Raw genomic sequence first — 27,005 nt, 5'->3', positions numbered from 1 at the left:
AATTGGGTGTAAGGTGTACCTTGTTTGTGAATTTTTGGTGCTCCATATATCCTGGGTGTTTTAACATGAAGGGCTCTAGTTTGTTAACTGTTTCTTTAGGCCAGGAAGTGACTCTGTCACTTCTTGGCCTAAAGAAACATCAACCAATGGAACAAGTGGGATTCCAGTCTATAATTTGGTATGTTGACTGATCTTGTAAAAGTGTGTGCATTTTGCTTTCATGTTCTGTTAAATCCATCACCACAGATGCATTCCCTTTGTTTGCTTTGATTATGATAATGTGATTATTACTGTGTAACCCTTTTAGAGTAATGATTTCTTTATGTGGGATATTATTTTTAGTAAGCTTAGAATGGATTAGGATGTTTGCCACATCTAAACGAATGATATTGGCTGTTGCTGGAGGCAGATCGTATATTCCCTGTTCAACGGCAGCCATTATTTTGGCTTTTCGAACTTGCTTGGCAGTAAGTGCAAAATTGTGTCCCTGACTTAACGCACTAGTGGCTCTTTGGTTAGGGTTAATGATGATAAGTTAACAACGTGATCTTGTAGTTGCGGTCGTTGCATAGCACTGTTGTTGGAGAATTTCAAATTTTCTCTGGTACTGGTTTTTTAACTTGGATGAATTATTTTTTGACTGTTGCATGGGTGATGCTGTTTAGGATAGTCCACAGATCCGGGTTTAAAATATTAAGTAGTTTGTCATGTAGGGCATTGATGGATGAATTTAATTTAGATAGCTCAGGAGTAGTGTTTGTCTGTTCCCGTAATAGTGCTAAACTCGCTCATTTGTAGATGTGCTGGACGTTGGCTGAGTGAAACTTGTTAATTTTAACACAGCTCAGTATTAAATTGGTCTCTTGGCACCTTTTTAAGAAGGCTAACCTGTTCAGTTGCCATGCCAATGTCAACTTCCACTTATCGCATTGTCGTGTCTTGCATACAATATCATCTCCTTGAAGAATCCTCAAACATGTGGGAAGGCTTATGTGTTCATCGTACATGTTGATTAATTTTAATGGTATAGATGAGAACACAGACTGATAAGAAAATAACTACTTATTAATTTATTGCTGATATTTCTCTGGTATTCTATCGATCTTCAGAGTACAAAAATAGTTTATTACAGTATGCAATTCAACCACAATCTGTATAACAGTGGGACAAATTTGCACAATTGTAACTTACAAACCTTTATCACATCCAGGAGTTTATGCAGTTTCCTGTTCATGTGATCAAGCTTACTGTGGACATCTGCCTCAGTGAATGTAAAAAATACATCCAGCACTATCGCTATGGCAAGTCTGGTCTAGAAGACCATGCTTTAGATGGCCCTACTCACAGGATCAATTGGAAAAAACAAAAGTGCTGCACAGAAGCTTTTATAAGTCAGAGAGGTTGTTTCTGGAATCGACAGAAGCCTTGAAACATGCTCCAAACCTCAACAACTATGGCTGTATAAATTTGCCAAAGATTTGGGAGACAGTCATCTTAAGACCAAATTAATACCTGCTTTCTCTCTCTCTCTGTTTTTTTTTTTTTTTTTTTTTTTTTTTTCTCCCTCAACATAGATAACAGCTGATTAGGACTTTAGTCTTTGTGTTGTACATTACAATTGTTTGAACTTGTCCAATTGTTATATCGGATTGTGGTTGTCTTGCATGCTGTAACAAACTGTTTTTGTGCTCTGAAGATGCTGGATAGAATACTGGCGAAATATCAGCAATAAGTTAGCAAATATTTATTTTGTTATGAGTTCTGTGTTCTCATCTATACTGTTAAATTTAATCAACATAAGTGTTGCTTCCTGTATATTAATAGTTGACCATGCTTAAAAAAAGGAACGTATATCTTATTGGTTAACTTCTAAATGATAGCATTTTAATGTTTTGCAACTGCTGTAATAAAAGCTGTATACTCTCCCAATCATGGGTGATATCTTTCAATTGCAATATATGCTTTGAGCAACACATAGCGAAATGAAGCATACTGAATATAATTTGAAGCATAAATTTACATTTGGTTGCTTCAGCTTGGTTCTAGTACAAAATACTACCAAGCAGGGGGGGGGGAACTAACTTTAATGATTTAAAAGTTAAATTTTATTTCAGGTTCTTACATATTTGGTATCTAGTTATTTTAAATTTAATCAATTTCTTAATTAGAATTTGTTCTTCTCTTATAGGACTTCACAATACAAGAGATTTACGACAGAACAGATACATACTTAGAACTTCCCAGTCACATTCTAGAATAGATCAGGATAATGGAAACGATGAATTCGACTCCTCTCAGTCAGAGTCAGACTCAGGTGATTCCTATCATCCTCATAATGAGAACATTGATGATCCCAAAGAACTAACTTTAAGGATTTAAAAGTTAAATTTTATTTCAGGTTCTTACATATTTGGTATCTAGTTGTTTTAAATTTAACCAGTTTCTTGATTAGAATTTGTTCTTCTCTTATAGGACTTCACAATACAGGAGGTTTGCGAAAGAACAGGTACTTTCTTAGAACTTCCCAGTCACATTTTGGAATGGATCAGAATAATGGAAACGATGAATTGGGCTCCTCTCTGTCAGACTCAGGTGATTCCTATCATCCTCATAATGAGAACATTGATTATCCTAAAAAACTAACTTGAAGGATTTAGAAGTTAAATTTTATTTCAGGTTCTTACATATTTGGTATCTAGTTATTTAAATTTAGTGATTTTCTTGATTAGAATTTGTTCTTCTCTTATAGGACTTCACAAAGGAGGTTTACGAAAGAACAGGTACTTTCTTAGAACTTCCCAGTCACATTCTGGAATAGATCAGGATAATGGAAATGATGAATTGGACTCCTCTCAGTCAGAGTCAGGTGATTCCTATCATCCTCATAATGAGAACATTGATGATCCTAAAAAACTAACTTTAAGGATTTAAAAGTTAAATTTTATTTCAGATTCTTACATATTTGGTATCTAGTTAATTTAAATTTAGCCATTTTCTTGATTAGAATTTGTTCTTCTCTTTTAGGACTTCACAATACAAGAGGTTTACGAAAGAACAGATATGTACCTAGAACTTCCCAGTCATATTCCGGAATAGATCAGGATAATGGAAACAATGAATTGGACTCCTCTCAGTCAGAGTCAGGTGATTCCTATCATCCTCATAATGAGATCATCGATGATCCTGTTCGTCATTCTGGTGATGATTTTTCTGCACATTCTACAAACAGTGATCAACTGAGTACCAGCTCTCATGGTAGGTCTTAATATATATATATATATACATACATAAAAATGAACTATTATCATAAACTGTTTCAAAATGGGTTGTATGAACTTTTTTTATATGCATTTTTAATTATTTTATGTATTTATTTATTTTTTGCATTTTTTAAATTTATATTTACTTTGTCTGGAAACCCTGTTTTAGAGACCAAACATGGAACATTTTCATACCATTTTAGGTCTCTAGTAAGTGGTATGGTAGTTCCATATTGGTTGATGAAATTCATTTCTCATCAAAAGACAAACATATGTGCGAGATGCTGATCCTCACCCTGTTGGTTGGAAAATGGGTACATCAACCCATTTGAACTACTAGGTTATCGTAGGAGCCAGGTGGTAGATGAATTTTTAGATGGTATTGAATATCATTACCCAATGCGACCTCTCCACTGCTTATTGAAGATTTGAAGTGTCTTCAAAAACATTTGTTTGGTTTCTAGAGTAGGATTTCCATTCTGACTAGCCCTTAGTCCACTGCATTAATAATATATTGTGGTGGTATAACCTCTCATGGGTGTGGTTTATATTAAAAAAAAAATATTTATTTCAGATATTTCTGGAAAATTTCTTATGTTACTCCTCTAAATAAATATTAATTTTTTTATGGGATCAAAAGTTCCTGGCAAATAAGTCAGCTTTTACTCTTACAGAATATAGAGACAAATGTAAGAAAGCTAAACACTGTGTAAAACTAGCTAAACAAAAGTCATGGGAGGACTTTGGCAAGAATATAGAAAATAAATATCAAGAAGGTGGCAAATTATTCTGGAGGTTGTTGAAGAAGCTTAGGAATGGAGGAAAGAGTGCTGTGAAAGGAATTAGAGATGATAAAGGTGAAATGAAAACAGGAGAAAAAGATATCCTTGAAGTATGGAGTAATTACTTTGAAAAACTGCTAAATGAAACAAGCAGTGATGACAGCACAGTGATAAAAAACACTGACCAGGCATGCAATCAGGAATACATATCCATACTTGAAGTAGAAAAAGCCATTAAAGGCTTGAAATGTGGAAAGGCAGCAGGAGTAGATGATATTCGACCAGAAATGCTGAAGCATGGTGGTATAAGAGTCTTACAGTGGCTGCACTGCATAGTTCAGAAAGCCTGGACAGAGGGACGAATTCCCGATGATTGGAGTAGAGCTCTTATAGTACCCATATATAAAAATGGAAATAAAACTGAATGTGAGAATTACAGAGGTATTTCCCTACTGAGTGTTCCTGGCAAGATCTATGCAAGTATACTTGAGAAACGGTTGAGAAGAATTGTGGAAGAAAAGCTTGGTGAAGAACAAGCTGGATTCAGGCCAAATAGAGGCTGTCAGGATCAGATCTTCACTTTACGACAAATAGTCGAGAAAGCATGGGAATATAACAAAGATCTGTATTTAAGTTTTGTCGATTTGGAAAAGGCATATGACAAGGTGCCAAGAGAGAAGCTATTCAATACGCTGCAGTTATATGGTGTCAATGGGACATTATATCAAGCAATACTTAGTCTTTATTTGAGTTGTGAGTCAACAGTTAGAATTGAAGGAAGTACAGGAAGATGGTTTAATGTTAAATCTGGTGTGAGACAAGGATGTACATTATCCCCTCTGTTATTCGTTATCTATATGGATCACATTATGAAGGAATGTGGTATTAAACCTGATATCAAAATTGGAGATGTTAATGTCAGCTCTTTGCTTTATGCGGATGATGTTATACTTCTAAATAAATCCGCTACAAGTCTACAAGATTCTCTGACTAAATTGAATAGCTGTTGTAATAGATATGGTATGAAGGTCAGCAATAAAAAGACAAAGACAATGAAAATAGGCAGAATCATTGAAAATGTCAACTGTGTTGTGAATGGAGAACCTGTGGAACAAGTAAAACATTTCAGCTACTTAGGCACAATTTTTACTGAAGATGGTAAACTAAATATAGAAATAGACAACAGAATCAGCAAAGCTGGTATCGTGGGAAGTCAATTGAATAAATTCATATGGAATAAGAAAGAAATTAGTCGTAACACTAAATTAGCTGTATACAAGACTGTGTTCAAACCAATTTTAACTTATGGATCTGAGAGCTGGGTCAGAAGTAAAACACTTGACCAAAGACTAGAGACTGCAGATATGAGAGTCCTGAGAAAGATTAGAGGTGTGAACAGATGGCATCAATGGCAATATCATATTAAAAATGAGGATATTAGGAAAGAACTTGACATTGTCAGCATCCAGGAATGCGTTAGCAGAGCTAATCTCAGGTGGTATGGTCACTTAAATAGAATGGGAGAGGAAAGATTAGCAAAACAAGTATTCTCTGCCAGGTTGGCAGGAAAACGACCCAGAGGAAGACCAAGATATAGGTGGATTGATACGGTACAAAGTGCCTTAGACGACAGAAATATAAGATCTGATAATGTTGGAGTCTTGACAAGTAACAGACTGATTTGGAGGAAAATTGTAGATAGGAAGTTAGTAATGATGTAATTTTTTCATGTAGTACTGTCATATCCTGTACACCCCTTGAGGGTACATGGCAGGAATTTGATGATGAGTACTGAACGATCCAGCAGTGGTTACAGAAGAATTTAATGAGCATTTTGCAAGAGATACATGTGAATGCTGGTCAGTCAGAAGAGAAATTACAGCTTGAAGGGCAAGATTGAACATAATACAGGAGGAGGAAATATTCATTATCCTCACCAAATTCCTGATATGTAGTACTACAAGAAAAACTTATCTCATTACTAACTTCCTATCTACAATTTTCCTCCAAATCAATCAGTTACCTATCAAGACTCCAACATTATAGATAGGAAGTTAGTAATGATGTTTTTCTTACATCATTACTAATCTTCCTATCTATAAGAAATATAAGATATAATTTTTTCTTACATCTTATATTTCTGTCTTCTAAGGCACTTTTTACTGTACCAATCCACCTATATCTTGGTCTTCCTCTGAGTCTTTTTCCTGCCAACCTGGCAGAGAACACTTTTTTTTTCTAATCTTTCCTCTCCCCATTCTGTTTAAGTGACCATACCACCTGAGATTAGCTCTGCTAACACATTCCTGGATGCTAACAATATCAGGTTCTTTCCTAATATCCTCATTTTTAATATGATATTGCCATTGATGCCATCTGTTCATTCCCCTAATCTTTCTTAGGACTCTCATATCTGTGGTCTGTAGTCTTTGGTCAAGTGTTTTATTTCTAACCCATCTCACTGATGCCTTAAATCACTTGGCAGTTGATGAGATTGGAGGTTGGTTGATAGGATTCATCTTCAATGAATCGCCAAGATCAGGAATCCTTCCTTCTGATTGGAAGATTCTAAGGTTTTTTTTCCCCATTTTTTAAGAGTGGGTCATCACATCAAGCAGAGAATTATATCAGTAAGTCCACAGGAATTGGTGTTTAGAGAATTCTTCAGAGAGGCCTGTTGTTAGGAGTTGGGTATTCTGTGTTTCCTGAACATTTATTCAAGTAAAATACACATTGCTTTAATTAAATTATTAATATTATAAATTATAAATTAAATATTGATATGTATTGATATGATATGTTAATGAAAGGAAAGAAGCCAAGATTTGATGCAATTTGGAACATACATGACTAATGTATTGATTTTGCGTCAGAGCATTTCTGAAACCAAAACTAATTTCTGTAATATTTGGAGAATCTTAGATGCTGGGTGCAAGGAATAAAGAAAAGTTAAAATTATGATATATTTTAGTGCAGTTATTTCACTCTAGACAAAAGCATGTACTGACAGCAATATCAACAAGCATAGGAGTGAGAATCTATATGTGACTGATGCAACCTGTGATGATGTCACACAATGTAACTACCATTGGGGAAACACTAGAAAATAACAGCTGGGAGCAGATAGTGGGGAGAGAGAGAGAGAGAACGAAATGGTAGAAATTTTTAAGTTATGGTGTAGATACAGTTTTAGTTAAATCCTAACAACTTGTACTATTATAAACTTTTATACATACATACATACATGTATATTTGTCTCTTGGCTGTGATAGTTGTTCCATTGACTGCAAGTGGTATTAGATTCCTGTACTGATATTTAGGTACACAAGTAAGATCCTAGATATATGTATATTGCTAGGATAATTCCCTTCTGTTGTTAAAATACAATCTTAACTTCCACAATAAGTAAGTAAATTGAGTCTTCACGCTTCCACATCCAAAAACGAAAACAATTTAATAATACCAAGATACTTTAAATAAAAAGAAATATACAGTATTTTGAAGTAAGCTTTAACAACAGAAAATCATTAAGACCTAAAAAAATAATTAAATGCATCACATTTCACCTCGGTCCAAAATGTGCTAACTAAAAAGCAACATTCTCTCTCTCTCTCTCTCTCTCTCTTTTAAATTCTTCTGCATCTGAAATAAAATTTGAATGAAGCAACTACTTTAACTCTTTGGCAGAAATAATTCTTTTCCTAGAAATTCTTGGTAACTGTACGTTTCCTATTTACAGTAATCGAAAGCCCTGATTTCATTAATAAATCACTCACGTGGTGTCATATAGTGTTCCTTCTTCCTACGTTCAAGATGCAAAACTTTTGTTATTCTTATACAAAAAAATGTTTAAGGAAAACTAATCAACCATTTATCAGTCAACTTGCTGTTAAATTTGTTAATGTTCTAATGGAACATTTACTGTTTGATAAATATTTTTTCCTTTCATATGAAAAAGAAGTGGTTTTTTTTTTCTTTCATATGGGAAGCACACTGTTTGCCATTTTTGAGGATGACTCCTAAAAACTAGATTTTAAAAAAATATATTTAATGCTATATCATTCAATCATTTTAGTTACCTAATTGTTATTTTATTTTATTTTATTTCAAAGTTAATTATTTTAATTTTAGTTTTAGCTTTAATTGCAATCTTATTTTAGTTTGTAACCACCCATATGATTGTACTCTGGCACGTGGCTGAGTTCTCTAAATAGGATTAATATTCCTTGTTCTAGCTTCACCTTGTGATTATGCTGATGCACTGATGATGGCTTATTAGTTTGTGCTCACAATAATAAAAATTTTCTTTCTTTATTCTTGAGAGTACTTGTGTCTAATGATTGTTACTGTAAAACACGCTCCTCAATTGTGCTGTTGTAATGTTTTTAGCTTCTACTACTACTTGTAATCTCACTTGTGTTATTTGTATTCTCTTAATTGTACTCTTTTGCTTTCTTAAGGTTATCTTATCCCTAATGATATCTCTTGTCCTATGCCCTACAGTTAGCTCTAAATGCTCCTATACAAGGTGATGCTGTTAGTGAATTGACCTAAGTACTGGACATTTCTCAGATAAAAGGAACTTAGGAAAATTTATTTGAATTGTGACTGCACCACCTAAGTTCCTAGTTCATAAGCATCGGAGCTGAACTATAACACCTATAGGATAATTCTATCAATGGTCCAAGGCTTAATTTACAATCTTGGCTATTCCTTAGTTTCCCCTTGTTCACAGGTTCGAATATTTTTTCAAGACAGTGCATTAAGTAAAGATCAGGCGAAGTCTCAATTTAACAAACAAAACATGTTTAATGCAAATTGAAACAAATTTTACACTATTCCATACACTTTATACAGTCTCACTTGTAATCTTAATCTAATCTTAATTTGTAACCTTAAACAAAGAAAAATCAATCAATTACATAGAGAGAAAAACCTCATGTCCTACAATATCCCTTTCACTACATGAATTCCCCAAAAATTATCTCATACCTATGCTTCACTCCTAATTTTTGCTATCCGCTACAACACTAAAGTTCTAGAAATGTTACAATCAGAGGATCACAATTCTCCTTTCGCACTTTACTGATAATACTGGAAAATGTACTCCCAAGTCCATTTTGAAATGTACTTTCCTTCAAGTCCTTATGATCCTAGCCTGAATCCGCAGGCTGTCCAACTTGTTTTTCTGTGCAGGCCTTCTTTGCACGTTGCTCGATGGTCGTCTTTTCATGGTTCACTTGTGGGAAGAGTGATTCCCGTTTGCCAACGGTACTGGATCGAGTCGAAGGCGCCCTACGTTCGATGTACTGAGCAAACTCCTAACTGCAATTTATCGTAGAAATTCCTGCTCCTTCATCACTCCCTGTAACCACAGGTGCATTCTGATGAACTCTAGTTGGGTCTGTGAACTGTCCCAAAAGAATGCAAGAGAGAGAGCGAGCCTTTCTTTCAAGACCCCTATACACTATTTTCTTCAGGTCCCTGTTTTAGGGTCGGACACCCCCGAATGTCCCATGTGCATGCTTACATCAGTCATCGTGACCTTTATTTCAGGGCGGCAAGAGTTCCTTGCTTCAGGGTCGAAGACCCCCGAATAACCTACATCAGCGACTGTGACCTTCAATCCATTGCTCACTTTCACGTACGTTATCCTCTATAATTCCTTTCACTTGGGGCATAAACACTTCAAAAATAGGTCATCTCTACAACTTTACTCTGAGAATTAAATAAAGTGCACAATCTTAACAATTGTCTTAACTTACAATTTCCAAGCATTTTCGTGTTGTTGCATTTTCCAGATACCCACATGGGTTTACAAAATTTTTAGCAATGAGTATTCTAGAGTTATTTACAATATGAACAACCTCTGTAAAAATTGATGCTACATTAAAGGAACTTCTGCTGCATCAAATTTTGCAGTTACTGTGTCACATGGGCCATTAAAAATTTGATGTTTATTAAGTTCGAAAGTTCCGTTAATTTTTTTCACAACTGCAATAATAGTTGTGAAAAAAATTAAGAAAAGGTTAGATATATCACCAGTGCATAAAATATATGTGGATACCAGTCTGTTTTATCATTTACTACCATAAAGTATACATAAATCTATTATAAAAAGTTAAAATTTATCAAAACTTATGCACACAAACTTTCCGACTGTGCATGGCACCATTCATGGTCAAGAGAAATGCGAACAAACTTAGATGCAGTATTAAATCATAACTGCATAAAATTAATTAACATAAAATAAAAAAAATTATGATTAATTTATTAGTGTATAGGCTAGGCTACTGCAAAGCAATCATATTGATTACACTAGGCTACCATAGAGCAATCATATTGCTGCTACCTTATCAATGCATGAATTGTTATACCTGTAAATAAATATGAATTTCTTTTTCACATTATGTTTTCATTTTTGATGTCTAGTATTAGTAATAACATCTACAGTGTTTGATCATATAAGACAGTATCATATATCCCACCACTCCCCCTCACAACAATATGGAGTGGTGAAAACACTATACAACAGGGCTAAACTAATCTGTTCTAATGACATGGTCCTAAACACTTAACTGAATCACATCCTCAACACTTTCTCAGCCATGGCTATCCCCCCCCCCACTCCATAAAAAAAAAAATCCAAAAAATATTGAAACCTACAACCCCCCCCCCAAAAAAAAAAAAACAAGGATTACTCTAAATCCATCACCATTCCCTACATCCGAGGGACCTCGGAAAAAATTACCAAAATCTTAAAAAAACATGACTTGACCTCCTCTTACAGACTATACAGAAAATTGGCATCCGTTATCCACTCCACTAAAGACCAACCACTTCCCCTAGACCTACCTGGTGTATACTAGGTCCCTGGCAGCTGTAAACTGTCTTATTTTGGCCAAACAGGCAGGACAGCGAATATCAGAATTTCGGAACACAAGGACTACATCCGTTTTCACAAGTACAGCCATTCTGGTCTTGCAGACCATGCTCTGGATACATGCCACAGAATACGGTGGAAGAAAGCTACAGTAATACACCGAAGCAAATACAAATTCGAAAGACTATTTATGGAATCAGCCTCAACCCTAAGAAACTCTCCAAACCTCAACAGATTTGATTGTACGAGACTGCCCCAAATTTGGGAGGCTTACATCAGCAGACCTTCAGCCCAGCGGCCAAGAACACCTACTTAGCCCACTAGGGAGCACCATCAGGACTTCTAGGAGAACAATAGCTTCATCACTTCATTCTCAGCTACTGTGTTGTAGTGCCTATGTGCACTTGCCTTTTTTGTAAGTTCCTTTTTGAAGATGGCAATGTGACGTTATCGAAATATCAGAAATATTTATTAAAGTGTAATTTAATTTATATTCTTATGTATGTTGTCAATTCCTTAAGCGATTTAGTAAGACATAAGATTCATCTTGTAAACAGACGATGTAAACTTACATTATCGATAAATATAATACAAAATAAAATAAAACTTATTTATTTATTTTGGTGGTTACAAAATAAAATAAGATTGCAATTCAAGCTGAAACTAAAATTAAAATAATGTCTAATGTATTTTCTCTTTCTTATGATTTTCTTAATAACAATTTCTTTTTTCTAGCTTACTTTATTTTTAGACTATATTATATAATACATACATACAGTGTGAAATATGTGTTAATGACCTGTTTATGTTATTGGTAAGGCTTCTAGTCAACAGTAGGCTATTAGCAGTTAAGTGTTTGAGAAGCCAAAAGTCGTACACTGATTTTTGGACAAAGCAGGGGATTGGCATCCCTAACCCCTGTGATGTTCGAGGGTTAACTATACTTCTTTTATATACCTGATCTATGAGATATCTCATCCTGAGTTGTATATTAGCTCCTGAACCCCCCCCCCCCTCCAAAAAAAAACCATGCAACTTATAGTTATATATGGGTTTTATCCTTTATCTACGTGTAAGCAAAAGAAGGTTGCACCTGAAGTACTTTCAGGACTTGGGCAACACGTGGTAAAGGTGGTATAAGTTCTCATCACTTGCCTTAGTATCTCCCACAATGCAAAGCACATATCCTTGCAGACATGTATAATGCTATGCATTAAGGGAATTGCCACTACCCAGACCGGTTTCGATCTTTATTGAGGTCTCATCAGTGAGAGCAGATCCAGAGGGTGGAAGTAATTTAGAAGTCATATTTACCTATATGAGTTGCCAATGAGTGTTACACCCTATATTATTAAAATTCTCTGGATTAGAGATAAGTTTATGGAAGTTTTTTCACTTGGCTCTGCTGCTAATTATATATTGGGTTTTATCTTTTATCCAAGTGTAAGCAAACAAAGTTTGCACCTGAAGTACTTTCAGGACTGGGGCAACTCATGGTAAAGCTGGTATAAGTTCTCATCACTTGCCTTGGTATCCCCCACTCAGTGGGTCTGGCTCCCACTGATGAGACCTCAATAAAGGTCGAAACCGGCCTGGGTAGTGGCTCTTCCCCTAACGCATAGCATTATACATGTCCGCAAGGAGATGTGCTTTGCATTATGGGAGATGCTAAGGTAAGTGATGAGAACTTATACATCTTTACCACGAGTTGCTCCAGTCCTGAAAGTACTTCATGCGCAAATTTTGTTTGCTTACACTTGGATAAAGGATAGAACCCAATATCTAATTAGTAGTGTTGTGTCATACATCCTGGCTTTGAGTCCGCCATTTTGTTTGTTAGATGTTACAGAATCTTACAGTAAATATTCTTAAAGTAGAATTCTCTAATTCTCTCTTAGTCAACAAACACTTAATTCAATTATGAGGCAGTTATCACTTCAAGGGGGAAATACTTTAAAGCTCCATACTTTGGCTAATTTTAGTAGAACGCCACAGTTAATGTTAAGATATATCGGGCGGAGCTAACTCTTATTTCTTCACGCTGAAATATAAAAAAATGAACTTCTCTTACTGGGTTACATCCTTTGCACATTGGATTCACTATAGGCACACTTAAAACTGAAGTTAATTATCACTTTGAAGTAACACTATTCAAAAGGAATCTTCACTATATAACTGAAGTATTAAACACAGAGCATCACAAGTCTTGACACACTCATTTCAGGTAATCTACTTATTCCTTATTTTCTTCTACGCATTAATTTCAGCTTTGCACTATTCTTCTTCAAAACAATTGGAATTCGACGTAAATTTTAGAATTCTGTAGAAATATTCCTAATTGCCTATTAATTTCCCAGTCCCTTCTTAATTTATTTATGGCATTTCCAAATTTCCTTTACTGCCACCTGTTACTTCACTCCGTGCTGTCCTGAATGCTTCTCCCCTGTTTACTTTCGTTTTCCAATAAAATACCTTCATTCTTCCCACCAAAATCCGGTTCTAGCTAGTTCAGCTCATATCAACTCCTCCTCCTCCCTTCAAATGCCATAGCTCATGCTCCATGCACTCACTATCTAAAATTAACTCCGTTTCCTTGACAACAGCCAATCAAATTCAATCAGAAGAATTACATAAAATTACTTTCTCTTTCAGTAATGTTAAATAAAAAATATCATAGTTTACATATATATAATTTCTTACAATATTATTATAGGAATAAATTAAATAAAATGAATGACATTTTTATACAGAGTCCTTTTTACAACTATTACATTACTTAAGATTATATTATTAAATAATAATAAACAAATTTCAAGGCAATTATATGAATAACACACTATAAGCAAGAGACAAACAATAAATAATATTTACAAGTCTTGCTTATGAAATGGAGGATTATGTTAAATATGAATGAAGTATTATAATTTATAAATTATCTTCATTCATAATTTAACAGTAGCATAGCCAAGTGAAAAAATTTCCATAAACATGGAACTTACGTTAACTGCTTGTTGATGTTCAGTACGATGCTTGCTTCTAATAAGCTGGACGTTCCATTCCCCCCATCTAGAAATTGAACTACTAATATAAACATGTAAACTCCAAAATCATGTTAGTACAACTCAGGTGTTGCAATTTTACAAATCTATTGTGCTATTTACTCCATTTATTTACTTGTAAAAAGTATTTAGTTTGATCACAGCATCGTTACTAGGTATTTAAAATACCTACATTGGCAATGAATTATCACATAGTTTGCAGCATTGTTTACTATGAAAAATACAATACAGTATAACTCGTGTTGGTGTCCTGATACAGAGGCCAACTATGAGTTATCTTGTAGTTGACAATCATCTTGCTAATTAAGGAATAAAACAGAAGTTTTATTAAAAAGTGTTGTTGGCAGTTGATATACTGATGTTTTCAAAGTAGTTCTTATGGGAATTTATTTAATTGAAGAAACAAAATAATTGTTGGTAATTCATCTCATTTAGTGAATAGAAGAGAAGAATTTAATTTGATATATGTGCTACAGTTGTGCTCTGTAATAACCATCATTTCTTCACATTACAAGGAAGTAGTGTTTTCTGTTTGATGAATGTTCTCTGTACTGGAAGGTAGGACTATTTTGTTTTTTCTGTTAAGTTTTCTCTTTCTCTCTCTTTAAAAGGAAAGGAAAACTGAGAAAAACTATTTCAGTACAAGGATTGATATCATTTAGCTGATCTGCTTCGTCCATTCAAGGAACTAACAATCTTGGAAATTTTCTTGAGGTTTTGCTTGGAGTGAAGTTTGTTGAATTACTGTGATATTATTTCTTGGTTTATATGTTTCTCATTATGAATTTGTTTAATTTGGTTGAACTCAATGTAAATCTTTATCTGTTGTATATGGTTTAATTTGAAAGAAAGCTTTAGAGGGCAAATTACTATTAATTTACAGTAATTAACACATTCGCTGCCAACTACGAGTATACTCATAGTTGGTATATGAGCCTCACAAGCCAACTGAATATACTCGTATGTCGATTACCGACCTCCTGTACCAAGCACGAGTTAACCCTTAGTATAAGTACCTTAATTTGGACCCTTCGCTTGTGAATAAAGCGGAGAGCACGTCTGGGAGCTTGGTAGAAGGGAAATAATTTCAGCAAAAATATAGTATATTATATATGTGCCTCAGAAGCCAACTACGAATATATTCGTATGTCGATAACTGACCTCCTATGCCAAGCATGAGTTAACCCGTAATTTGTAAATCAAATTAAAACTAATAAAATCAATAAAATAAAAACCAATTTATTCAAATTACGAATGATACACTTTAAAACAATTTTCCACGCACAATGGTGGTTTTTCCTGGCAAACAGGACAATAATAACGTGTTTTGCGTCGTTAGTTTCGTGTACATACTCGGCATGGCTTTGTCGGGCGATTCTTTTTTTCTGTAGGTGGTAAAATTTCCAAATAATGAAGATCCTGAATCCTGCTGATATTCTGTGATGCTGTAAGCTCATCCATCCCAACAAAAACTGAGATAAATTGATCTCTAAATTTTAACGCAGTTATTGCGTTTCCAGTAATTGTACCGCGCAGTTAGCCTAGTGGCTTTGCGCTTCGCAACCATATGCCTGGGGAAGGAGTGTCCAAGGTTCAATTCCCGTTGTAGACGTGAGGAATTTGAGGATCTTCCTCAGGCATAGCCAAGTTAGCCGGTCTTGGGCGCGGTCAGTAGGGTTTTTTCCACCAGTTTATCTGGCGTTTTTCATCCCGCAAACAGGCAAACCGGCCCCGTGAACATACGCCTCTACAGTCAAAAATATATCCCTCCCCCCAGCGGCAGACCAGGCGAAGGGTCGGTTGGGAGTAGTACTAACAAGAAGTCGCATCTAAGGTAACACGCGGACCCTGCATAGGAAGTGGGAATAACGTAGAAGAAGAAGAAGATTGCGTTTCCAGTAATTATATTATAAAATTTATGTGCATTTGAATCTATATATCAAAAATGCATATTGCCAATTTCTTTGACTATCTAATTGTCTTTCGTAAGGCGGAATAGTAAGAAAGCATTTGATCAGAAAGATTGATTCCTGACATACCCAAATTATAGCCCCTAACGATATTTGGTTTTAATTGAATTTTACCATTCCAATTTTTCACTTCAGTCATTTCAAATTTGTGCATATTTAAAATGGAATGAACTTCCCTCTTATCCTTCCATTTGATTGCTCATATTAATCCATGATTTGACAAAATCGTACCAACCTGGTGTGACCATAAAGGACGTAACTGCGTCTATTAGAGAGCAAAAGGAAAAGGTGAAAGAAATGATTGTTGTGGCAGGTACGAATGATTTGAAAGGAGATAAAATGGAAATGAGAGAAGACACCTGAATGAATTGTTTGAGGTAGCAAAAGAAAAGAGTGAGAGAGTTAGAATGATTAGTCTTTTGCCACGGTATGACAGTGAAATGTTTAAAAGGAGGGCTATAATTGCAAATGACTTTATGCGTGGGTTATGTATGACGAGTGGTGTGGAATTTGTGGATGTGTGGAGTGAGTTTGATGGACGAAAGGATCTATATAAGATGGATGGCTTGCATTTGAATGGTTACGGTGTAAGAAGACTTGAGAAAGTGTTGCTGAATGTAGTGGATATGCAAATTCAGGGAAACTAGATTTGTTAGGGGGTGGGGGTAGAGATACAGTCCTTATGGAGGCAGTTGAATGTAAGAATGAATATAATATGCCAGAGCAAATAAGGACAACAAATCAGAGTGGGAGAGTTAATATAAGGCATCAAGGTAGGGTTGGAGCTAATGGGGGTCTTAAATTCATGTACACTAATACTAGGAGTATTAGGAACAAGAAGGAAGAGTTTTTGGCCATGGTTGGCACTTCCAGACCACAGGTTATAGGTATTAGTGAAACATGGCTGACTGTAGATGATATAACTAGTGGGATTGAATGTGATGGGTATAGTGTGTTCAGGAATGACAGAGAGAATAAAATGGGGGGAGGAGTATTGTTGATGATAGCTGATGAGCTCCAGCCAAGGAGAATAGAAGTTGAATTGCAGGATAGAGAAAAGAGCACATTTGAGGCCTGGTGTGAGATTGTGGCTAGCAGAACTAAATATACAATTGGGTGCTGCTATAGACCAGGTGATGGAAAAGATGGTGGTGACAGTATGTACAAGCAAATAGAAGAAATGGGTGGAAGGAGGGTGATTATTATGGGAGATTTCAACTATGGTCGCATTGATTGGAGTGAGGAGAGGACACACGGGAGGAAGGAACTGGATTTTATGCGGTTATTAAGGGATAACTATCTGCGACAGCATGTAATGGAAAATACTAGGGGTCAGAGAGTGCTTGACCTAGTAATTACATCTGAGGATTTGGCTGTAACAAATATGACCACATTGCCACCAATCGGTGAGAGTGATCATAGGGTCTTAACTTGGGAGGTGGCTAAAGGTGTAGAATTTTCAATTAAGACAGGGTACATGTGGAATTATTGGGCGGGAAAGTATGACAAGCTTAGGAGTTTGATTGGTTCAGTGCCATGGCATGTACAACTGCAAGGACTAGAAGTTGATAGTGCATGGGAGGTAGTTAAGAAGTGCTTGCATGAAGCAATGGCTGACTGTATACCTAGAGTCCGAATAATAAATCAAGTAGGGGTTAAATGGATGAATAACACCATTAAGCTTGAGTTGCAAAAAAAGAAACAACTATGGAGGGAATTTAAGGAGAAGGGTGACCGGCAGGCACATGACCGGTATAAAGCGCAGGCCAGAAGGGTGACGAGTGTGGTAAGAAAAGCAAAAAAGGATTACGAAAGAACATTGGCCATGCAGGCTAAAGAGAATCCTAAACAGTTTTTTAGATATGTAGCAAGTAAAAGGAAAAATGTACATGGCAGATTTGATTTTAAAGAATGCCGATGGTAGGGAGGTAACTGAATCAGTTGAGATAGTTGAGTTACTGAGTGAGCACTTTGCAAAAGTATATCATCCAGGTGGTGACATTGCAGAAACGAATAAACCAGTAGATTATACGGGAATTGTGGTTAATGAAGTGGAGGTGAGTAGTCTATTGCATAACCTCAATGTCAATACATCTGTGGGATTGGATGGTATACCAGCTCGTGTTGTACGAGAAGCAGCTAAAGAATTGTCAGTACCCTTGACCATTTTGTTTAATTTGAGTCTCGGGTCTGGGTTAGTCCCGAGCGGGTGGAAAGAGGGGAAAATAGTTCCACTGCATAAAGGTGGTTCCAAGACTGCTGTTGTAAATTACCGACCGATTAGCATATCAGGAATCATTGTCAAGGTCTTCGAGAAAATAGTCAAGAGGAAAATACAAGATTGGATAGAAGAAAATGGGATACTGTATCGGGGACAGCATGGTTTTGTGAAGGGTAGGTCATGCCTCAGTAACTTGCTCACGTATTATAACACAGTGACGGCTGAACTGGATAAGGGTAATGGGTTTACGGTGATTCTACTGGACCTTGCCAAGGCCTTTGACAGGATTCCACATGGAATTCTAATCAGTAAATTGCAGCATATGGGAATGGACATAGGGTTGGTGGGATGGATAGGAGGGTGGTTGACGGAGAGATATCAGAGAGTGGTTTACTCGGGAGTAGAGTCCACAAGACGGCCTGTGACTATTGGTGTGCCACAAGGATCTGTTCTTGGACCACTGCTGTTTAATTTGTTCATAAATGATATAGGAAATGATCTGAGAGGAACAGTTCATTTGTTTGCGGATGATGCAAAGTTGGGTAGGGCAATAGTGAATGCAGATGACGTCAAAATTTTGCAGGATGATTTGGATAGATTGGAGGTCTGGGCTAAGGAGAATGGATGTCAGTTTAATGTGGCAAAATGTAAGGTTATGCATTTTGGGGTGAAAAGATTGGCGGCAGTTTACTGCATTGGTGGAACCCTGCTCCAGGAAATTGATGAGGCACGAGATTTAGGAGTGTTGGTAGATAAGGAATTGAAATTTAGGGGACACATTGCACAAGTGACCAAAACAGCTCATCAAATCACTTGGTTGCTGAAGAATACGTTGACAAGCAGAGACAAGCAGGTTATTGTTCCTCTCTATCGAGCCTTGATAAGACCCCATCTAGACTACTGTGCTCAGATTTGGTCACCTAGGTTTCTTCTTGATGGGGAGGATGTGGAGAGGATCCAGAGGCGAGTGACCAAGATGATAGCAGGTCTGTGGAATGAACCGTATGAGAACAGGTTGAGGATTTGTGGGTTGCAAAAATTGGTTGATAGGCGGAGGAAGGGAGATATGATTGAGACATTCAAATTACTGAAGGGTTTCTATAAAATTAATTCAGAAGATATTTTTGAGAACAGGGCTGGTTGTGGGAGGACTAGGGGACATCCATGGAAACTGGGCAAAAGTGTGGTTAGTAAAGGTGTTACAGCTGGGTTTTTTACTTTTAGAGTAGTGAATGAGTGGAATGCGCTCCCTGAGTCTGTAGTGGATGCTGTGACAGTGAATGAGTTTAAGGCGAGGTATGATAGATACTGTATGAATGTCAAATAGTTGTGATGAATATGATTTGGGGCTTCCCTCGATGAGTCTAATGACTCCCTGGAGTTGCCCGTAATAATAGTAATAATAGTAAAGTTTTCTTTTACTGGTCATAGCGAAACTGAAGGTTTTTAGAGACTAGATGCAATAAACACAGTCGTCAGCGCATGTAATATATAGGTGGGGGGATACGAGATAACTCGTAGTTGCGTATGAAACAAAATTCTGTCTGATAAGCCAGCTACAAGATTACTTGTAGTGACCTTGAAGACGCGAAAGCACTTGCCGTGTGGGAACAAACTATGCCCGAGGAGCGTGGCAACAAACATGTTAAATGACTTGTCTATATGTTTACTAAATGTTGTATATAATTACTGTAAATAATATTTGATCAATTAAATTATTTATGTGGATATATTTGGTGTAATATCAGACTTCAGCTAGAATAATTAAAAGTAACCTTTCTTTGTATTGGGTTGAACATGTAATTCTGAGATTAATAGCATTTGCTAAGGACCAACCTGGTTAGTGTTTCACTACTGAAAAAGAAAAACTATCAATTTATCTTTATAGTACCACAGGAATCAGTGTTAGGACTCTTTTTTGTAATATATTCATAAATCATTTAGGTTCACATATTAGGAGAATAATTTATCTGTTTACTGATGATGTGAATTTGGACAAACTAGTCAGTTGTTTTATGACTTATATATGTTCTTTACAGAATGTTTAGAAGAGTGGACAGGGAAATGGGTTTTCAAATTTAATGTGAACAAATGCAGGTATATCTGGTTTGGAAAGAGGATAATATCAGATGGATATAAATTGAATGGATAATCTTTAGAAAAGTTGATAAATACAGACATTTGGGTATTTTTGTTGATAGGAAATTTAAGTTCAGGAGTCATATTGGTAAGACAAGTAAACATCAGCAGATTGCAGAATTAATTAAAAGAAGGTTTATCTGCAAGAGAAAATAATGTAATGATACTGGTTACAAGTCTTTAGTCAAGCTGATATTGAACTATGGCTCCCAGCTCTACTCACCTAGGTTTTAATGAATGTCAAGAAAATTGTGGGTTACTTAGAGAAAATATAAGTATACTTATTCAGGGCATATATAAGATAAATACCAGGAATTTGCTTCAGTTGGTTTAACCAGGCTTTACTAGAGAACATGATAAAAGGTCACCGAAGATTTATTTATTTTTTTTATCGTGTGGATACAGAGCAGGTTTAATTCAAATTAAAAACAATCTTAGAGACCAGAACAGTATATATAAAATATAAGAGCAAACCATTACACAAAGTAAGTCATCATTTGTATGTTCAAATTATCAGCCACTCAGCTGCCTTTGTTGATCTGCCAAGTAGGTCTAATGAGCTGACATATGCCAGGAGTCCACGAAGTGGCAGTTTGCCACCCAGTATCACTGTTGCTCATTTAGCACTACCCAGGGGCACGTGCAGCTTAACGATTGCTACAGATGCTGGCAACTCTGCCTTCCAGTTACTGAAGAAAAGAGCTAGAACAGTTTATAGTTTATATTTTACTGTTTGGATAGAAAATATATGGGGTGGCCTTTATCAACAGTTAATACAGTCAATGAATTTATGTAACTTTAGCACATTGGCTCCAAGATATGCTGGTGTGGTTAATTATAATTAAGTATGAATTATAGAATGTGGTACTGTTGACATGCCAGTATTGTAATGTATCTGTGTAAAAAATAATTTAAAAATAACAGAAAAAATAATAAATCGTGAGAGAATGAACAAGAAGTAGAGGATAAGTTGGGTGAACATATGTTAGCTTATGATTCAGCTGTTTTTTTGGAGGAAGGAGTATTTTGTTGAGTTCTTGCTGTTCCCACCCACATGGTTCAGGTGGAAGGCGAATAATCACAATCTCTTCAGTATTCGGGCAACTTTCCCTTTCCCCCTCTTTGAATGGATATTTAATCTGAAATTTTAATGCTGGGGATCCACAAAACTGTTTATTTACTTACTGTCATTGATCTAAATTGTGAACTCCAAAAGGAAATGAATAGGAGAGTTCAACTTGCCTGGAGTGCATTCAGAAAATTGAAAAGCATTTTTCAAAACAATGATGTCCCACTGTTTAAAAAGGAAGACATTTAACCAGTGTATACTTCCAGTCATCACATATGGTTGTTAAACTTGGTCTCTAATTAAAGCACTGGCAAATAAACTAGCAACAACTCAAAGAAGGTTGATGCTAGGCATCCTGGATAAGAAGCCAGACTCACATCACTGACATTATTCTTCGCCATAAGCAACTAAAATGAAAATGGGCCAGACATCTATCCAGAAGAGAAGATGAGCAATGGACCACCATACTAATGAACTGGATTCTGAAAGCAGGGGAAACAAGGCTGAGGATGTCCTAAAAGAAGGTGGAGTGATGAATCATCAAATTTTGTTGGGGAAAATTGGTCAACCATTGCCAAGAACAGAAAGGTGGAAAGAACTGGTGGAGGCCTTTGTCCAGCAGTGGAAATGAGTGAAAATGGCTGAAAAGAAGAAGATCCTGTATGTCACCAACCTGCTCCAGTAGACTGCAAATCCATTCCACAGTTTTGCTGATGACAATATACTGCATAATATCTTACTTATTTGACAAACCCTGTACTACTCAAATCAGCAGACCTTCTAAAATATCAACCTTTGCATTCATCCATAAATATGGGAGTGCTTAAGGATCAAGGCTGTATGACTAGGAAGAAATATCCACATAGTCTTTTAAGGAATGCAGAGACCTGATCAGGGCTTTTGATATAATCTGCAATCCTCAGCTTCTCACAAAGACCTGATTATTTTCATCAGAGAATCAGTAATAAGTTAAAGATGCCAAGAAGTTATATTCTTGGTTTAATCCTTTATGTATGCAAACAGTGTTTACGCATGAAATATCTTCATGGCTGGGCTACTTGTATATAGAGTCTAGTGACTTCAGATCAGTTACTTTAGTATCTCATAATGCAAAGCACACCCTTTTGGACATGTATAATACAATGAAAAAACTTTCATCTACCTCTAATCCAGAGTATTTTAATAATAAGCCGTTTGTCTACTTGTATATGGGTAATATATGACTTTTGACTGATCTCATCTCATCGTCCTTTTTCCCTCTTTTACCTTGCACTGTTGGGGATACTTTTGACTGATGACATTTAATAATGTTCGTCTTTGCCTCCTGGAGAGTAGAGAAGCTCTGCTTGGTGGCAGGTTTTTGCCTGTCACTGAGTGGAGCAACTGCTGAGCTTCCTGTCCTGGAATGATTCAGGTCAGGAGTGATGAGTTTAGTAGATTTAGTGAGATTTAGAGTGATCTTTTATATCACTCATAGTTTTTGGGCACTATCCAGGCACTGAAACATACCTCCATAAAGGTCAAAATCAGTCTGGGTAGTGACCCTTCCCATAATTCATTGCATTATACACAACCAAAAGGCTGTGTCGCTTTGCATTATGGAAAACTGAGGCAATTATTGTGAAGTCATTAACCTCTAAATCCAAGTAGCCCAGTCTTGAAGATAATTCATGTGCAAACATTGTTTACTTACACTTAGATAAAGGATTAAACCAAGAAGATAATTTCTTGGCATCTTTAATTTATAGTATAACCAAGTGAAAAAAAATTTTTTTTAGGAACCAGGGCAAACAGCGAAAAGTCAGTTTCTGGAACAAATCCTGGAATATATCCCAACTCAACATCAGCAGAATTCAAGAGTGGTGCTCTCAACATAAGAAGCATCAATGGAAAAGAACTAGAACTAACAGAAGAATTGGATAATTAGCAGATTGGCATAATAGGTGTTATTGAAACAAAGAAGACAAAAACAGGTGGAATTTTTATAAGAAACAGATACAAAATGTTATGTTCAGGCAGCAATAATCAAAGAAAAGGTGTAGCTATAGTATTCAACACTAAATATGAGGATAATATTCTTGAATGGCAGGCAATATCAAATAGTGATCTGGGAAAATATCAGAATGGGGGTCTGGACAATGAGACTTATTTGTGCCTATGGTCCCACAGAAATGATAAATGTGACATGACACTGAAGAAAAAGATATTCTTGATGTCTGCAGTAATTACTTTGAAAAATTGCTAAATGAAAGACGCAGTAACAGCATGGTGGGATATAACACTCAACAGGAATGTAATCAGTATTACATATCAATATTTATAGTAGAAAAAGCCATCAGAAACCTGATATATGAAAAGGAAGCTGTAGTAGATGATATTTGAACAGAAATGCTCAAATATGGAGGTATAAAAGTTTTAGAGTTGCTTCACTGCATAATTGTGATAGCTTGATCAGAGGATCAAATTCCAGATGATTGGAATAGAGATCTCCTAGTACTCATCTATGAAAAGGGAAATTAAACTGAATGTGAAAATTACAGAGGTATTTCCCTACTGAGTGTTCCTGGCAAGATTTATGGAAGTATACTTGACAAACAGCTAAGAAAGATTGTGTAAAGGATGCTTACACAATCTGTCAAGGTCAGATTTTCACTTAAGACAGATAGTAGCAAAATTGTGAAAACATAACAAAGATCTGCATTTACGTTTTGTGCGTTCACAGAAAGCATATGACAAGGTGCCAAGAGGAAAGCTTTTCAAAACACTACAGTTATATGGTGTAAATGGGACATTATATCAAGCAATACTTAGTCTTTATATGAATTGTAAGTCAGTAGTTAGAATTGAAGGAGGTTCAGGAAGATTCTTTGATGTTAAATCAGCTGTGAGACAATGATGTGCATCGTCCCCTCTGTTATTCATTATCTGTATGGATCGCATTTGAAGGAAATGGTATTAAACTCAATGCCAAAATTTATAGCAAGACAAAGAGAATGAAAATAGGCAGCAACTTTGTCACCTGCATCGGGAATGGAGAAGACCTATAGAACAAGTAAAACATTTCAGTGCTATTCGGGCACAATTTTTAATGAAGATGGTTAAATAGAAATAGACGCAGTATTAGCAAAGCTGGTGTGATTGGAAGTCAACTGAAATAAATATATATGGAATAAGAAAGTGAAGATTAGCAAAACAGGTGATTGATGTCAAGATAGCAGGGAAAAAAAATCCAGAAATCCAGAGAAAGACTAAGATCCAGGTGGATTGATGTGGCAAAAAGTGCCTTAAAAGACAGAAATATAAGATCTGATAATATTAGAGTCCTGGCAGGTAACTTATTAATTTGGAGGAAAGTTGTTGATTGGAAGTTAGTGATGATATAACTTTTCATGTAGTATTATCATAATATACTGTACATCCACTAAGGGTACATGTCAGGAATTTGATGACGATGAATTCTAATGGGTGCTTAAGGGTCAAACCTGAATAACTGTGAGGACATCTCTACATTGCCTCTTAAGGAATGCAGAGAACTGACCACGGCTTCTGACTTAATTAGATGGCATATCGGCCCATGTGTCATGAGAATGTGCAAGAGAATTAGCACCTCCTGGGATCAAGCTGTATAATTTAAGCCTCAGTTCTGGTAAGGTTCCAATAGAGTAGAAAGGAGGGGAAAATACTGTATATGTCGACATATAAGATGAGACCTAAATTTTAGGCTCTTTTTAGGTTTTAAGCTTATGTTGATTGTATAAGACGATCCCCCAGTTTCTTCTTTCTTGTATTAATGCAAGAAAGTTTGACATAACCAAGAAGATGGTAAGGGAATGGAGGAAGAAAGAAGATATTTTAAAAGAATTGACAAAGAAAAAAATGTGTGATGCGGACGGGGATCACCTGATTGCCACAACTGGAAAATCACGTTGTAGAATGGGTATTCGAACAAAGGCAGAATGGTTATCTTGTTACAAGAAATATGATTAGTGCATATGCACTAAAATAGTCAAGATTGAATCCGGGTGAAAGTATAGAATTTCAAGCTACCTCAAGATGGTATAATCGTTTTATGAACAGACAAAATCTGGTAATACGACAAAAAACGAAAATTGTTCAAAACCTAGCAGCAGATCTTGACCACAAACTTACCAGTTTCCATAAATTTCTATTGTCAAATATTGGAAATATGGATGAAACTCCTATGAGCTTTGATATGATAAGCAATAAAACAGTGGAGTCTAAAGGTAGTAAGAGTGTGCTAGTTCAAAGTACAGGTCATGAAAAAACAAGGTTTACGGTTGTGTGTTATGTTTGGCTGATGGAACCAAGTTAAAACCAATGATCATCTTGAAACAAAACTAAACCCGAGATAAAATTTTCTTCAGGTGTTTTTGTGCATTTTCATGAAAAAGGATAGATGGACGAAAATGGCATGAAATTATGGATAAATGATGTGTGGCGCACGCGACCAGGCGGTATAATGAAGAAATGCACTTAATTAGTAGGATATGTTTCATAGTCATTTAACTGAGAATACTAAAAGTCTTCTAGAAAAAAAAATTGCTGTTATACCAGGTGGTTTAACTATTATATTGCAACCACTAGATGTCTGCTTGAACAAACCATTTAAAGATCACATGCAAAAAGAGTGGAATAAATGGATCTTGACTGGTAAAAAATTATTTACAAATGGTGGATTTTGCATGCTGCATCACTTGATATGTTGTGCAATTTTGTGATCAAAGCATGGAATAAAGTAAAAGTAGAGACTGTAATAAAATCATTTAAAAAGTGTGGTATCTCTAATCTTATGGATGGTATGGAAGATGATCTGTTGTGGGACACTGATGACGATGAAAACGAAATCAATTCACCGGATTCAAACTGGGATCCATATGATGATCATTTAAACAATGAATCTGAAGAACTATTTTCAACAGATGATGAAGAAAATTAACATGAAAATTGAGGTTAATAATTTTTTTTTAAGACTTACATCTATTGTAATATTTTAAATAAATTTATGTAACAAAAAATACTGCCTATTTTCTTATGTAACGATGTATTGTAAAGGTTCATCCAAGAAATTAAGCTTCCCTTTTTATACTTGCCGTATAAGACGACCCATGATTTCGAGTGGTTTTCTATAGTATTTGAGAGTCGTCTTATACGCTGACACATACAGTAATTCCACTGCATAAAGGAGGCTCTAAGATAGAAGTAACAAATTATAGTCTAATCAGTATATATCAAGAGTGGTGGTTAAGTTTTTTTTAAGCTGGTAAAAATCAGAATTCAGGACAGAAATCTGATGCTTTATAAGAGACAACATAGTTTTGCGACGGTTAGGTCATGCCTTAGTAATTTACTTACTTTCTATAATAAATAACAGTCAAGTTCGATAAAGGAAATGCTTATTTGTTGATACTGCTGGATTTTGCAATGACCTTTGACAGAATTCCACATGGAACTCTGTTGCATAAATTGGAGCAAGAGGGTGGCTGATGGACAGATATCAAAGGTTAGTTTATGGAGGAGTTGAGTTAAGGAGAAGGCATGCGACTAGTGGTGTACCTCAGGGCTCAGTGCTTGGTCCTCTGTTGTTTAATTTGTACATCAATG

The 27,005-nt window shown here is 35.8% G+C and overlaps 1 protein-coding gene across 5 annotated transcripts in view; it reads left to right on the top strand.

Moving 5' to 3' along the window:
* The window catches only part of LOC150092419 (uncharacterized), a 209,242-nt gene that overhangs the window by 73,439 nt on the left and 108,798 nt on the right, over window positions 1-27,005 (top strand). For 4 of the 5 annotated variants that reach the window (XM_090414940.1, XM_090414943.1, XM_090414942.1 and 1 more), the window contains exons 6-9: window positions 2,189-2,314; window positions 2,473-2,592; window positions 2,750-2,866; window positions 3,025-3,255. In XM_090414940.1, the coding sequence (XP_090271066.1) occupies window positions 2,189-2,314; window positions 2,473-2,592; window positions 2,750-2,866; window positions 3,025-3,255 (594 nt within the window). The remainder of the gene's footprint in view (window positions 1-2,188; window positions 2,315-2,472; window positions 2,593-2,749; window positions 2,867-3,024; window positions 3,256-27,005) is intronic. The other variant, XM_090414944.1, reaches the window with a different exon arrangement.

Source organism: Typopeltis vanoorti, chromosome 26, assembly GCF_054136105.1.
Source record: "Typopeltis vanoorti isolate ZY-2024b chromosome 26, IOZ_Tvanoo_1.0, whole genome shotgun sequence".
In the NCBI taxonomy this organism is placed as follows: Eukaryota; Metazoa; Arthropoda; class Arachnida; order Uropygi; family Thelyphonidae; genus Typopeltis; species Typopeltis vanoorti.
Note: the sequence above shows the minus strand (reverse complement) of the source record. Positions and strands in the feature narration are given on the sequence as shown.